The 14,450-nt window shown below is 54.3% G+C and overlaps 1 protein-coding gene across 4 annotated transcripts in view; it reads right to left on the reverse strand.

Annotated features, from left to right (window-relative positions):
* Nucleotides 1-271: 271 nt before the first annotated feature.
* ST3GAL4 (ST3 beta-galactoside alpha-2,3-sialyltransferase 4) overlaps nucleotides 272-14,450 on the reverse strand; it is a 47,654-nt gene continuing 33,475 nt past the window's right edge. For 2 of the 4 annotated variants that reach the window (XM_055581205.1, XM_055581206.1), the window contains 10 exons: nucleotides 9,454-9,526; nucleotides 9,067-9,151; nucleotides 8,555-8,635; nucleotides 8,259-8,356; nucleotides 7,997-8,057; nucleotides 7,213-7,308; nucleotides 6,938-7,127; nucleotides 6,169-6,312; nucleotides 1,191-1,334; nucleotides 272-925 (listed from right to left, as the gene is read on the reverse strand). In XM_055581205.1, the coding sequence (XP_055437180.1) occupies nucleotides 839-925; nucleotides 1,191-1,334; nucleotides 6,169-6,312; nucleotides 6,938-7,127; nucleotides 7,213-7,308; nucleotides 7,997-8,057; nucleotides 8,259-8,356; nucleotides 8,555-8,635; nucleotides 9,067-9,151; nucleotides 9,454-9,526 (1,059 nt within the window). In that variant the 3' untranslated portion in view covers nucleotides 272-838. Of the gene's footprint in view, nucleotides 926-1,190; nucleotides 1,335-6,168; nucleotides 6,313-6,937; nucleotides 7,128-7,212; nucleotides 7,309-7,996; nucleotides 8,058-8,258; nucleotides 8,357-8,554; nucleotides 8,636-9,066; nucleotides 9,152-9,453; nucleotides 9,527-12,941; nucleotides 13,150-14,450 lie in introns of those variants that run through there. The other 2 variants (XM_055581208.1, XM_055581207.1) reach the window with 2 other exon arrangements.

Genomic DNA, 14,450 nt, shown 5'->3' on the forward strand with positions numbered 1-14,450 from the left:
CTGCCCCTCCTGCCTCTGGAGAGTAAACCAGGATGCAGAGCCAGGCTAGGTGTCCAGCAGACAGGGCCGTCTGGGCACCAGTCACTTGCCTGCTATGCCAGGGTGACAGTTCATGACTTGGCACCACCCAAGCATCATATTCAGTAAACAATGACTTCCCAAATAACCCTGGCCGTCCTGCCCACTACCGGGCGAGGGGGCCCACCACTGTGGCCCGCTCCCCATCCACGTCTTCTTCAATCCGAAAGGACAAAGAGTATCACAGCTGCTTCTGTTTTAGGAAAAATAGTTTAATAATTTGTAACCTATTTTAGGTCACTTGCACCATGGAGCCCCTGCGCCAGTGCTCTTCCCAAGCCTGCTGGGAGGGAGCAGCCCCTCTGTGGGGGGGTGGGGCACCACCCACTTCAGACGCCCCACCCTCCTGGGAGGCCCGCTCTGGGCCTAGGCCGTAGTGGGTGCATCACTTCTGTCTGTGACAAAAGTGAGCAGAACACTGTCATATGCCCCCTCTTCTGGATGCCATGGGGCCAGCCCACAGCACATTCCTACCCCTTAATTAAATAGCCCCTTAAATAATCTCCCGGCACTGGCAGAGAGGGGATGCCACAGAAGCAAGCCCCCGTGCCCAGGCGCAGCCCCTCCTCCCAGGGCCTCCACCCTGACTCCATCTGGCCTCCACCAGAGCAGCCAGGGGCACGGCCTCATCTTAGACCTGGCCCCCTCCCCACACAGGAGAAGGTGAGTCCAAGCCGGCCATGCTGGCACCCGGCACCCCCAGAGGCACGGACCGGGGCCGCTCAGCAGGGTGAGCCGATGGGAACAGCCCTTGCCCGAGTCAGAAGTAAGTGAGGTTCTTGACCGCTCCGATCTCCAGCATCCGCTTGATGGCCAGGGCCTCCTGGGAGACATTGTGGCCTGACCACTGTGGAGACAGCCAAGGAAGCAAACTGAGGAACTTCTAAGCAGCTCTCTGGCCCTCCCGTGACCCCACGCCCAGGAGCTCTGTTCCCCAGGCTGGCTCTCGTAAGGAAGACAGAATACGGAGGATGCTGGCCTGGGAGTCCAGATGCCGCTCTCTGTGTGACTCACAGGTGAGCCATCTCTGGGCCCCCAGCACCACCCTCACTCACTCCATGTCCCCAGGCCAGCTGGCTCCACCCACCAGTTCACCAGCAGGGACCACTTACCATCATGGACTTGAGTGTGATATACTCATAGTAGTGAATGGATTGCTTCTTCTGGTGGGCGTCTGGGTAGCCGAAGCCAGCAATGTGTACCAGGTCACAGAGGTGGAGGGCCAGGGTGATGGCCAGCAGCCCTGTGGTGGGCTTCTGAGGGGCAAGGGGTGGGCAAGGTATTAGAGGGAGCCAGAGTCTTTCAGCACCTCTAGGCCACCGCTCTGCAACAGAACCTTCTAGGATCATGGAAATGTTCATCATCTGTGCTGTCCTATATGGCAGCGACGAGCCACGTGGGGTTCATGCAGCTAAGGAACTGAACTTTTTATTTGATTCAATTCTAATTAAATTTTAAATAGCCTCCTGTGGGGAATTCCCTGGTGGTCCAGTGGTTAGGACTCTGACTGAGCTTTCACTGCCAAGAGCTTGGGTTTGATTCCTGGTCGAGGAACTAAGATCCCACAAGCCACGGGACACAGCCAAAAAAAAAAAAAAGACAAAAAATAGCCACATGTGGCTCACGACTAGCATATGGCATGCTAAAGCTGTGCTTAGTCACTCAGTTGTGTCCAACTCTTTGCAACCCCGAGGACTGTAGCCCACTAGGCTCCTCTGTCCATAGGGATTCTCTAGGCAAGAATACTGGAGTGGGTTGCCATGCCCTCTGCCAGGGGATCTTTTCAACCCAGGGATCAAACCCAGGTGCCCACATTGCAGGCAGATTCTTTACCGTCTAAGCCACCGGGAAAGCCCAAGAACACTGGAGTGGGTAGCCTAGCCCTTCTCCAGGGGCTCTTCCCGACCCAGGAATCGAACCAGGGCCTCCTGCATTGCAGGTGGTTTCTTTACCAGCCGAGCTACCAGAGCAGCCCTACCATATGGCATAATACAGCTTAATACCTCTGGGGAGGGATGTATTAAGACCTTTGGGGATGATTACAGAATGATGGTAGTGACAACAATAATAATAGAATCTGTGACTTTCACACCACTTGCTATGTGCCAGACAGCATGTTATCTTACCCCCATGTCATCTCATCTGTGTGTGCTTGCTCAGTTGCACCTGACTCTTTGTGACCCCATGGACTGCAGCCCACCAGGCTCCTCTGTTCATGGGATTCTCCAGGCAAGACGACTGGAGCGGGTTGCCATTTCCTCCTCCAGGGGATCTTCCCAACCCAGAGATCAAACCCACATTTCCTGCTTTGGCAGATGGATTCTTTACCACTGCACCACCTCTCATCCAGTCCTCACAAAAACACTTTGAGATCGATACTTTTACTAGCCCCATTGTATACAGCTGGGAAACTGAGGCTTAGAACTGTTAAACAAGTCTCTCCAGGAGTTCTAGGTTCTGCTCTCCTTTCTGGAGAACCTTACCTCTCCCGGAAGCCCCGGGGCGCTCACACTCCTGGGCTGTGTGCCCTTCATGAGGGTGGGCTCTGCCTTCCATAAAGTGGGGTCGGCAGTACCCCCCCACCCCCCACCGTAGGGGCTGCTATGAAGATCTCAGTTTCTCCATCTGCCCCTAATTCATCCACGGGGATGTGCCACCTGATAGCCTAACCTCACACATCCTCTTTCTTGGCTGGGACGACCTGCCTTCCAGCCCACCTCAGTGCCCACTCCCATTGACAAGCCACTCCCTGAAACTTGTCAGACCCCGCGAGGCCGGGTATTCCCCAGGGCCCCTTTCTGAGCTCTCCTATCTGTCACTTCCTGCCCCAGCCTTCCCTTTCAACTCTGTTGCTTTTACCTCCATTGTGTTATCTCAACCCGTTCAGACCTCTGCCAAACCACACATTCATCACCTTCTAGCAGCTCTGCCTGGACATGGGCTTTTTAAACTAGTCAAACTCTCCTCTCCCCCTGTATTCCTGTCATTGTTAAACATATTACCATCCACCCAGTCGTGCTGGAAACCTGGAACTATCATACAGCCCTCAATTTCACCTTAAAATCAATGCTGCTGCTGCTAAGTCGCTTCAGTCGTGTCCGACTCTGTGCGACCCCCACCAGGCTCCCCCGTCCCTGGGATTCTCCAGGCAAGAACACTGGAATGGGTTGCCATTGCCTTCTCCGAAAATCAATGCTATAGCAGGAGAATTCTAAGATGACCACCAATGACCCTTGCCCTTGAGAGTGTGTGTAACCTACGAAAATGATGAGATATATTACTCTGAGTTAGATTGCTTCATATGGCACAGAGGACCGGAAGATAGACAATCCTGGTGGGCTTGACCTCCTCTCATGAGCTTTTACATCCTGGTCTAGAGGTCAGCAGTGGAGGAAGTCGGACATGTGAAACACAAGAAGGATTTATCACGCATTGCTGGCCTAAAGATAGAGGGGGCCGGACAGCAAGGTATGTGGGCAGCTCTTAACAGGCGGAGGGTGTCACCCCAGGCTGAAAGCCAGCCAGGAAATGGGGACTTCGGTCCTGCAACCACAAGGAACCAAATTCTTCCAACAATAGAAATAAACTTGGAAGTGGATTGCCCCCTCTGAGCCTCTAGACAAGAATGCAGTCAGACTGCCAACTTGATTTCAGCCTTGTATATTCTAACCAGAGAATCCAGCCATGCTGTATTGGACGTCTGACCTCCAGAACTATGAGTCAATACATGGGTGTTGTTTTAAGCCGCTAAACTGTGGTCATCTGTTAGGCAGTGACAGGAAACCAACACGGATGTCGGGTCCATCCATTTCTTCTTCCTTCTGCTAGAAGCCAGGTTCTGGTCCTCATCTCCCTCTAGCCTTCACCCTCTGCCATCAGGGGCATAAAATTCCTCCTTGCTGTCCCCCATCCACCTCCACGAGCACTAGAACTCAGTGCCAGGGGCGCTGCTTGGTCTTGCCTAATGAAATACCTTTCCCCAAGTGTCTGCTCCCTGGGCCCCATGACCCCTTAAGGCCCAACTCTGGTCTCACCTTTTCTGATGGTACCTCTCCGGACAGCCCCAAGCAGAGGTCTACGCCTCCTCCAAGACCCCACAGCACTTGGAACAACTCTCTGCCAGAGCATCTTACCACTCCAGGTTGCAACCTGTGTGTTTATTCTGCTAGGCTGAGTTTCCTTAGTGCAAAGAGCATGTCTTATTCCCCGTGTATTCAAAATTGGGGCCTGGTGCTAAGCAGTCACGAAAGCAGGCATTCAACACAGGAAGTTGAATCATAATAGATATTCAGTAAAAAATAAAATCATAGGGAGTTCTCTGGTGGCCGATGGCCTAGTGGTTAGGAGTCCAGCTTTCACTGCCATGCATGCGTGCTACGTCGATTCAGTCGTGTCCAACTCTTCACTACCCCATGGACTGTATGTAGCCCACAAGGCTCCTCTGTCCATGGGATTGTCCAGGCAAGAATAACCAGAGTGAGTTGCCTTTTCCTCCTCCAGGGGATCTTCCCAACCCAGGGATCAAACCCATATCTTTTATATCTCCTACACTGGCAGATGGGTTCTTTACCACTGATGCCATGGATTCAATCCCTGCTCAGGAAACAGATCTCGCAAGCCGTGTGGCACAGCAAAAAAAAAAAAAGAATAAAATCATTTATACAAAATTTGGCTAATATTTATTGAGCATTCACAGTGTTCCAATCTTGATGATAAGCACATTACATAATTATGTTTTTAAATCCCAGAATGGCTATTGGAAAGGTCAGTACTGATAATTTCCCCACCACTCAGATAAGAAAAAGCCTCTAAGTGGTTGACTAGCCCAAGGCCATACAGCAGGCAGCACCTTGAGTCCTTTCTCTGATAGTTACCTCTGTCTCCTACCCCACACAACCCGAGGGCTCAAAGACATGAGGAAGTACCTGCTTGAGATGCTACCCAGTATGACGAAGCCCGTCAGCCAGAGACCACTAGAGAGCCAAAACCAAAACCATAACTTGCGGATGCACCCTGCCTCCCCAGACTGCCACACCTAGCAAACCACGGTACACAGGCCCATCTGCAATTCTAACTCCCTTAGACCAAAATGTTCCAAGATCAGATCACAGATAAAGTGATCAAATAGTAATGGAAGGATCTGGGCTGGGCTCCATGTTCATTTGGGCTGGGCTCCAAAAATAAGACTACTGACTGTCCGGAATTCCCTGGCTGACCAGTGGTTAGGCCTCTACAGTTTCACTGCTGGGGGTATAGGTTCATGCTTGGTTGGGAACTAAAATCCCACAAGCCACATAGTCAAAAAAAAAAAAAAAAAAAAAACTACTGCCTGTCCCAGTAAATCCCCAGTGTACAGATTCTGATCAGTGCCTGCCAAAACCATCCTCTAACTCTAGCCCCCAAGCCGTAAAAACACCCTTCCCTGATGCCCCACTTTGGCGACGCCTCTGGGCATCTCAAGAATCCGCACTCTTGGGCTACCCTGGTGGCTCAGTGATGAAGAATCCACCTGCCAATGCAGGAGACACAAGTTTAATTCCCGGTCCGGGAAGATCCCACATGCCTCGCCACAACTAAGCCCGTGTGCCACGGTCACCAAGCCTGTCCTCTAGAGCCTGGGAATTGCGACTACTGAGCCCACGTGCCTCAACTACTGAAGCCCAAACACCCTAGAGCCTGTGCTCTGCAAAAAGAGGAGCCACCAGATGAGAAGCCTAGGCACCATGACTGGACAGTAGCCCCCTGCTCACCACAATGAGAAAAGCCCACGCAGCAACAAAGACCCAGCACAGCCAAAAATAAATAAAAGTATACAGTTAAAAAAAATTAAAAACTTGCCATTTGTTCTTTTAAAGAAAAACAAAGAAAGAGTACAAACTCTGCCTTGCTGTAAACATCAGTGCAGCAGCCTCATTACAGACAGGTGTGTGCCTGGGGCCTGTGTTATTCAGACGCATGCCGCCCTCTCCACTGGTATTCTCCCTTCGTCTGGGGTCCTCCGGACCTCCCCAAGCCTCTGGAAGTCCCACCTGCTTCCCACCCAGGACCCCAGCCCTCTGGCCTACCCATCCGTCCGCAACCCCTCATCACCTGCTTAATCTTGTGTGGCTGGTGTATCGGCAGGCTCAGCAGTTTGTCGGCTGCGATCTCCATGTAGAAGGGATTGAGAATTCGAATCTGTTTGGGGTTGACATCCCAGATGAGAGGAGGCTGTTTCCAGAAGCCCTTTCGCACCTAGGCGGGTGGGGACGGAAGGCGAGAGGGGAGTGGGTTGAAACCTGCTTCTCGAGTCCGGCCGCTGGGCTCCTCCAGGGAAAGGGGTCCATGTGGGGATGGCATGGAATCCTCACGAGTGCGGGGTGAGGGGTGGGAGTTGGAACCAGAGGGGAGGAGCAGGGCGAGAGGGGAGTGGGGCAGTCCCCGTGGGAGGCCAGGTGACATGGTGTGGAGAGCATGGGGTCTAAGCCTTGCTCACTCCCAGTGACATCCACACAGGTAGAAGAGGCTAGGTCAACATCTGGCAGAAAACGGTCAGTTGGACAGTTCAACATTCAACCGATGGCAAAGAGAGAGAGTGGACTTTCTGGGGTGTGTCCACCTAGAAGGACAGAGATCTCGACTTTTCTAACCTGCCCGCACCTGGAGATGCCTACAGACTGGTCCCTCTGCTCCCAGGCTTCTCACTGGGGCGCCCTGGGCTGCCGTTGCCTGCATGCTGTGGCAGAACACTGAGCTCACGCCTCGCCCTCACTGGCTCCTGAGGATCTCGGGCACACGTGACAGAGCCGGAGGGCCCGAGTCCGGGCAGCGTTCCCCCACCGCAGGCCGAGACCGCTCCGCTCCCAGTCTCCCCACGTACTCGCTTCTTATCACTCAGGATGCTCTCGATCCAGTGGAAGTCCATGGCCTTGAAAGCCACCAGGACGAGGAGTGTGTCAGGGTTGTCCTCCACTTTGGGGTTGAAGTGGGCGGATTCAGGGTAGAAGAGACGCATGGTGGTCTTGGAGCCCACGTCCTGCTCATAGCCAGCCACAGGGGCGCTGTTTAACCTGGGAGGCGGGGAGGAGGATGCCCGTCACCCTGAGCTCCGCTGGTCTGTTCCCAGACAGAAGAGGGAAGGGCAGCCATACAGACCTGATGACCACGTCGTACTTGTTGATGGCCTCCCCCAGCGAGCTGTTGCGCAGCCGATGCCCGTTCCCCACCACCACGCAGCGGCGGCACTTCAGGCTGCCATGGGAACAGGGTGATGAGACCCGGAAGGAGCCCCTGCTGCGGCTTCACCTTGCTCTCCTGCCCCCGTCTGCCCCAGGCCCCCTCAGCCCCTGCTTCCCATGGACAATGCAGACGCCAAGTCGCTTCAGTTGTGTCCAACTCTGTGCAAGCCCATGGACTGTAGCCCGCCAGGCTCCTCTGTCCATGGGATTCTCCAGGCAAGAACACTGGAGTGGGCGGCCATGCCCTCCTCCAGGGGATCTTCCTGACCCAGGGATGGAATCCGTGTCTTTTAAGTCTCCTGCATCGGCAGGCAGGTTCTTTACCACTAGCACCACCTGGGAAGCCCCCTACATGGACCAGGCATCTCCAAAGAGTTCTGCTCCTGGTCATGCTGACTCTGCAGCCCTGGGCTTTCAAGGAAGAGGAAGCTGAGCAGAGCATAGGAGAGAAAGGAGGAGAGGAGGGAAGATGCCTGGGAAGGACTGTGAAGCAATCCCATTTCAGAGTCCCTGACTGCCCCTAAGGCTGGCCTGTTACCACGGCAATACCCTCAGCAACCTCTGCCCACCCTAGCAACATGATACCCAGGCTCAGTTGCCATAGGGACCGGTGTCCCCACCTCCCTGGAGACAGGCAGGCTCACTGGGAGGTGCTGGACCATGACTGTTTCTCACTGAGGCAGAAAGGCGTGTCTCCTTACCTCTGGATGCTCTCTGGGATGGAGTAGCTGGTGATGGCTAGCACCCGGAGGAGCAGATCTTCTGCAAAAGGACCAGATTTGACAGGGCTGATCACAACAGCAACCTCTCCAAAGGCTGCCAGCCCTTCCTCCCCTGACCCCAATGTCTGAGCCTGGCTGAGAACTTGGGTGCTGGGATCGTGGGTAGCAAAGACTGAGAAGTAGTGTGGCCAAGGTGAGGCCACCATTCCCACCCACCCCGCTCCCCAAGGCAGGCACTTACCACTCCCCTTGGTCCCATAGGGCAGCTCATAGAGAGATGGGGTCTTGACCCAGAAATAATCTTTAAGCTGCAGGAAGAAAGGCTGTTCCCGGGAGTAGCTGTGCAGAGGTGAAGGCAGGGAGGGGATGAGAAAGTGATTAATCTTGATGCCAGAAACAGGGTCAGACCACAGACTAACATCATGTATACACCTCCAAGGCCTCCCCCGCCCTCACTGGCTTCACCTGACCCATGTCCTCCAGCATGGTTTCCTCCTCCTAGCTGTACTCAGCCCACCCCCACCCTCACTCACGTACTTGCCAAAGAGCTTGGAGACCATCTTCTCCGCCTCACCCTGGAGGCATGGCTCCTTCTTCCCTGGGACGGGAAAATAAAAGCTGGAGACAGAAAAGAAGAGGAGATAGGAGCTCCAGTCAGACCTCCCAGGCCTGGGCCTGTGTTCCAGGCAGCCCCCACCTCCTCCCAGGGCATGAAGGCTCCAAGGCCCTGGGGAGTGACTCACAAGGTGGAATCATCTCAGCCCAAGTCCCACCCTGAAGCCAAATCACTGCGAACCCAGCTCTTCCTTCTCCTAAACCCCTTGGGTAAGAGACCTGGGGACCCATCCCAGACCTTACCTCCCCAAACCCTCCCAACCACGCTCACAGAAAGATTCTGAGCTAATAGGGTAAGGGAGAGGCCACCCCCTGGCTCTCTGAACCCTCCTCCCTACCACTAGGTCCCCACTCCATGACACTCCATCCCTGAGCCCCCTTCCTAAAAAAAACAAAACGAAAAACCCACAGAAGAACATGAAAGATGGACTCACAGTTCAATGTACTTGTCCTCTCGAGAGATAGAGTACCACACCATGACAGCCAGGAACAGAGCCAACATGGCCAGGAGCTTCCAGCCTGCGGGGTGAATGCACACAAGAGCTGGAGGCAGGAACAGGCAGGCACAGCCCCAGGCCACCTGCCACACATGCCCTGCCTGGGGCTCCCGCAACCCCAGCTCAGAGCAGGCCCCTGCTGGGCCATAGTTCTCTGGCTCGGGGCTTGGACCTGAGCATGTCTGCCATCCTTCAAGAGGAAGAGAGGTGCCCCCAGCTCCATATCTGCCCTTCCACAACCCCCGGAAGGGTCGAGGGAAGATGCTGAAGACTGCCTCCGGGGAGCCCATCCCTGAGGGTGGGGAGCTCATGGCGAACACTCACGGGACTTGCTGATCATGTTTCTCAGGTGCCAGGGTTCCTGGGGAGAGTTGTCATCCCGGCTGCCTCGGGCCACCTAGGAGGCAGGAGTCACAAGTGTGCGGTCAGCGTCATGAACGCTCTGGCCTCGGCACCGGACCAGGGCACACCCACAGCCTGCCATCCAGGGAGCAGCCCTCCTCACTCTGGATGTCCCCCTAACCCCTCAAAGGCGACCTCAGGGGTCCAGAGGGATCCTATGCCCCAGAAAGGGAAACCACATCCCACCGCTCACAGATTCCATCCCAGGCCAGACCGGCCCACCCCAGCTTCCCAGGCGCGGCTCCCCTCACTGTCCTCTCCCTTGGTTTGACCTCAGAAGGTTCAGCTCTAGGAAACAGATGTACATCCACCCATTTTCTATGTGAAAGTTAAGCTCAAAGGTACAAGGGTGGGATTCACATTTGCACAAGTGAAGTGAAGTTTATCTCTTCTGCACATTCAAGGCATTCCCTTGGTGCTGGCCACCAACCACCCTTCCATCACCAAGCTCCTGCCACTCCACCGGAATAGGTCCACTGGGGCCACACCCTGGTGAGGGTGGGGGCCACCAGATGGTCCAGGAGGCCTCCTGCAGCCCTTGTAGACTCTGGCTGAGTGCACACAGCGTCCAAGCCTTCACTGCCCAGGTGCACTGGGGAAGGCAGTGGAGGCGACTGTTTTAATGCGAGCATGGAGAGCAGGAGGGGCTTCCTCTGTAGCTCAGTGGTAAAAACAATCTGCCTGCAATGCAGGAGACATAGGAGACGCAGGTTCAATCCCTGGGTAGGGAAGATACCCTGGAGGAGGGCATGGCAACCCACTCCAGAATTCCTGCCTACAGAATCCCCATGGACAGAGGAGCCTGGAGGGCTACAGTCCATGGGGTCGCAAAGAGTGGGACACGACTGAAGTGACTGAGCACACACACACACGGGCAGTGGGAAGGGTCTGTTCGGTCACACAGGAGACAGGAGACCCTTTCAGGAAACGGCAGAGGCCGGCAAGGTGAGGACGGAGCAGGGTGTGTTGCAACATGCACACAAAGACATCCTTCTGATCACACACCCAGCCAAGGGCCATGCTTCTGAGTCACCGGGAATTCATTTCTGCAGCTCAAAGAGCCACACAAAGAGATATGGGACACAGGGCACCAGCTTCTTCTCTCCATGCCATTTTCACTTCCCCCAGTGATCTGGTTCATAAGAATCATGAGAGCCACGTACTAAAAACAAAGATTCCAGTGCCTTTTCCTGAGACTGCTTCGGCCAGCTGGGGTGGGACCTGTGACAGTCATTTCCACAAGCAGCCCGACTGATTCTTCTGACAGATCAGGAAAGGAAGAGAAGCCCTCGTGATTGTGCTGTCTTGGAGATAAACGAAAAATCTCAGATGATTTCTCAATGGTGGGGGCCAGCATCAGGACGAGATCTGGTTCTTGTTAGAAACCATAAATCGATTATCCTGAATGCTATTCTATTAAGGAGTTGATGCTCTGCTCTGGGTGGGCGAGGGGGGCACTCCCCAGGCTCCACCCTGAGTCCACAAACATGCAATGAGAATGTCGAGGGGAAGGGAAAGAGGATGGGGAAGAGGAGGAGGGTGTGGACCAGAGTCAGATGTTATCAGTAGAGTCAGGAGGGCCCATCTCTGAGTCCCAGGGCGGTTGGAGGATGGCTGTGTCCAGGAAGGAAAAGCTTTAGAGTTGTAATCAGCAGACCTCAGTGGAAGTCAAGACCTACTGCTATTCCAAGGGTGGCCCGCCTTCCGATCCACCCAAAGCAACTGCCAAGTCATTCCCGACCACATCATCCCTTTCACACGCTTCTCCCTAACTGAAATTCGTTTAATTACTTGCTCTCTGTCTGTCTCCCCCACTGCAAATAAGCCCCGGGAGGGGAAGAATCGGGTCTGTCTTATCCCCAGCTCAAGCCTCAGCATCCAGCACAGCCCGTGCTCAGCAAGTATTGAATAAATAACATGTTGGGTTATCTTGGGGGAGTCACTGTTCACTTTCTGACCCTCAGTTTCTTCAGCTGTAAAACTGGGAAGTTGGTCTAACAAATGCTTGTGATTCCACTATATCAATATTTATCAGACCCCAGCCTGAACTTCACCAGGGGCCTTATTAGAAATGTATAATCTCAGGTCGGACTTCCCTATAGCTCAGATGGCAAAGAATCTGCCTGCAGGAGACCCAGGTTCCATCCCTGGGTCAGGAAGATCCCTTGGAGAAGGAAATGGCAACCCACCCCAGTATTCTTGCCTGGAGAATCCTATGGACAGAGGAGCCTGGTGGGCTGCAGTCCATGGGGTCACAAAGAGTCGTACACGACTACGTGACTAACACACACAGCCTCAGGTCCCACCCAGATGCACAAATCAGAGCCTGCATTTGCAAAAGATCTCCTGATGATTCACACGCACAGTCAAGTTTGAGAAGCACTTGTCAAGATGGATGTCCTTGAACTTGGTTGAAGAGGAGAATTGCAGTATCTGGGGTTCCCTACCTGAGAATTCTGTTAATTCTTAATAGAACTGGTCTGGCCCAGCACTGGAATTTGTTCAAGCACCCGGGGTGATTCTAACCCTGTCAATGGTTTAGAACCACTGGTCCAGATAATGGTGGAAGCAGGCTTCTCAATCTTCAATACGTGCATTCTGACTCAGTGGGTCTTGTCAATCCACATTCTAACCAGGTCCCAAGTGGTGCTTGCTGCTAGACTGGGACCACGCTTTGAGCTGCAAAGCTCGAAACCAGATCCTTCAGGCTCGCCCATTTCTTTACACTGTGAACCGCACCTTCTCCCACCCTGAGCCCTCACTCTTCTTTTCTGATCACAAATCAGCACATCGCACTCTGGCTCCCTTTATCGAGAGGTCACAGCACTGGATACACAGGGCAGTTACCTGAGAAGCTAAAGCATTTACTGATATCTGGGCCCCACTTTCCAAGAGTCTTATTTAATTGGTTGAGGGATGGGGCCCAGGCACTGGCCAGCAAAAACCAAACAAACAAAAAGCCTTGCCTTTCTTGTGATTTGAACATGCAGCCAAGATGGAGAGCACTATAGAGAGTGTGTTCCGCGGTCACCAAAAGTCAAAGGTCTCAGCCGTCCTCGATGGAGCAGATCTTTGCTGGTCAGAGACGATGGGTCTCCAGGAACAGGACGATTACTCTTTTTTGAACCTCCTGCCCAGTACAGTTCTACACTTTCTTCCTAAACTTATGCTAGGTAGACTGGCTAGTCCTGGGGTTTGCTCCAAGAAACCAACCAGGGATGCCATCTGCCCATGCCTTCCCCTGGCTGGCCAAGCCACGAGAAGGCTCAGCCCCTCTAGGATTCTAGGAAGACAGGTTTCTTGGGCTGGCTGCTCCTTCAAGACCACTCGGAGCCTTCTCCCAGCAGCTGTCCCCCATCCCTGACAGCTCCTGGGGACAAAAGGCCATGAGGAAAGTCACAGAAGGGTACCTGAGCAGGGGAACAGGAATCTGATCCACTCACATCCAAGGTGTGGCAACCTCTGCCTGCCACCAGCTGCCCGGGAGATCCAGCTCAGTCAGGTAAAGCCGACCCAAAGGCAGGAACACCGTGTGCCCTCCCAGTGTTCTGCTGAGAACCACGGTGTCTCTGCCTGCAGAGATGCTGAGCCCCGCCTGGGACTCGCCGAAGGGCAGACCTGGGGGACGAGGGGGAAGAACTGAGGCCTCCCACAACCCTGGGAGCCTGGCAGCCTCACACGCTCCGCAAGCACTCCGCAGGCACCCGCTATACCAAGAGGAACAGGACTGGGTGTCACCCGTGGACACGGCCTGATGCAGGGCCCCTCCAAGCCCCTGGGCCCATCAAAGGGCTGTGGCTTACTGTTCCTGAGAAGGGGGATGGGAAAACCAGTGGGGCAGAAGCACAGACTGCGATCTTACTGGTTCAGAAACCCTGAGCAAGTCACACGATCTATGTCCGTGTCCCTCAGTTCTGGGCGGAAATCCGAGGCTGCCCATCTGCCACCTCCACACTCACCTGCCAGTTCTGCTCCCTCCTGCCCCCTCCACCACGTGGACACCGGTCTCCACCCACCCTTCCAGCATTGCTCCCAACCAGTGACTGATCCCCCTACCTTGCTGCTTCCATCTCTCCCCCTCCTCCACTCCCTTTGACTTAGACTCAACACTCCCTGTACCTAAAACAAAAACAAAACCCTCTCTGGGCTTCCGTGGTGCCTCAGTGGTAAAGAATCCACCTGCCAATGCAGGAGACGCGGGTTGGATCCCTGATCCGGGAAGATCCCATATGCCACGGAGCTACTAAGCCCATGCACCACAGCTACTGAGCCTGTGACCTAGGGCCCAAGAGCCGCAAGTACTGAGCCCACGTGCCACAGCTACTGAAGCCTGCATGTCCCAAAGCCCGTGCTCCACAGCAAGAGAAACCCCTGTAATGAGAAGCCCACACAGCACAACTCGAGTAGCCCCGGCTCTCCGCAACCAGAGAAAAAAGCCCGTGCAGCAATGAAAACATCCCCATCACAGCAAAATAAAATAAAATTTATTTTTAAAAAACCCTCTGCCTCTGTCTCCTCCTCCAGTTACCCCTGCATCTCCGTCTCGAGCTCCAATCGTCAAACTCCTTCACCTGTGCCACATGCTCACGTGCCCCTCAGCCCTCTACCGGTCCACTACCCCATCCCTACCTTGTTTTTATGCTGAGTTCACTCCTGCCGCAGCCCTCCGAGGCCTCCTAACTGTCAACCTGAAAAAGGTCTATTTTCACTCATCTCCCATCCCGAGGCCCCTACTACTATCAGCCGAGGCCTCCCTGGCTTCTAGCTCAAGACTCTCTAGGTTTCCGCCACGCTGGCTGCACTTCCTTTAAGCGCTGGCATTCTCCAGGGAGCTGCCCCTGAACCCCTGCTCTTTCTCTGTTTTGTTTTCCCAGGCCAGGTTCGTTCATCTTCAGAGGCTTAACTACTACTCAAACCTT

The sequence above is a fragment of the Bubalus kerabau genome, chromosome 5, assembly GCF_029407905.1.
Source record: "Bubalus kerabau isolate K-KA32 ecotype Philippines breed swamp buffalo chromosome 5, PCC_UOA_SB_1v2, whole genome shotgun sequence".
Lineage (NCBI taxonomy): Eukaryota > Metazoa > Chordata > Mammalia > Artiodactyla > Bovidae > Bubalus > Bubalus kerabau.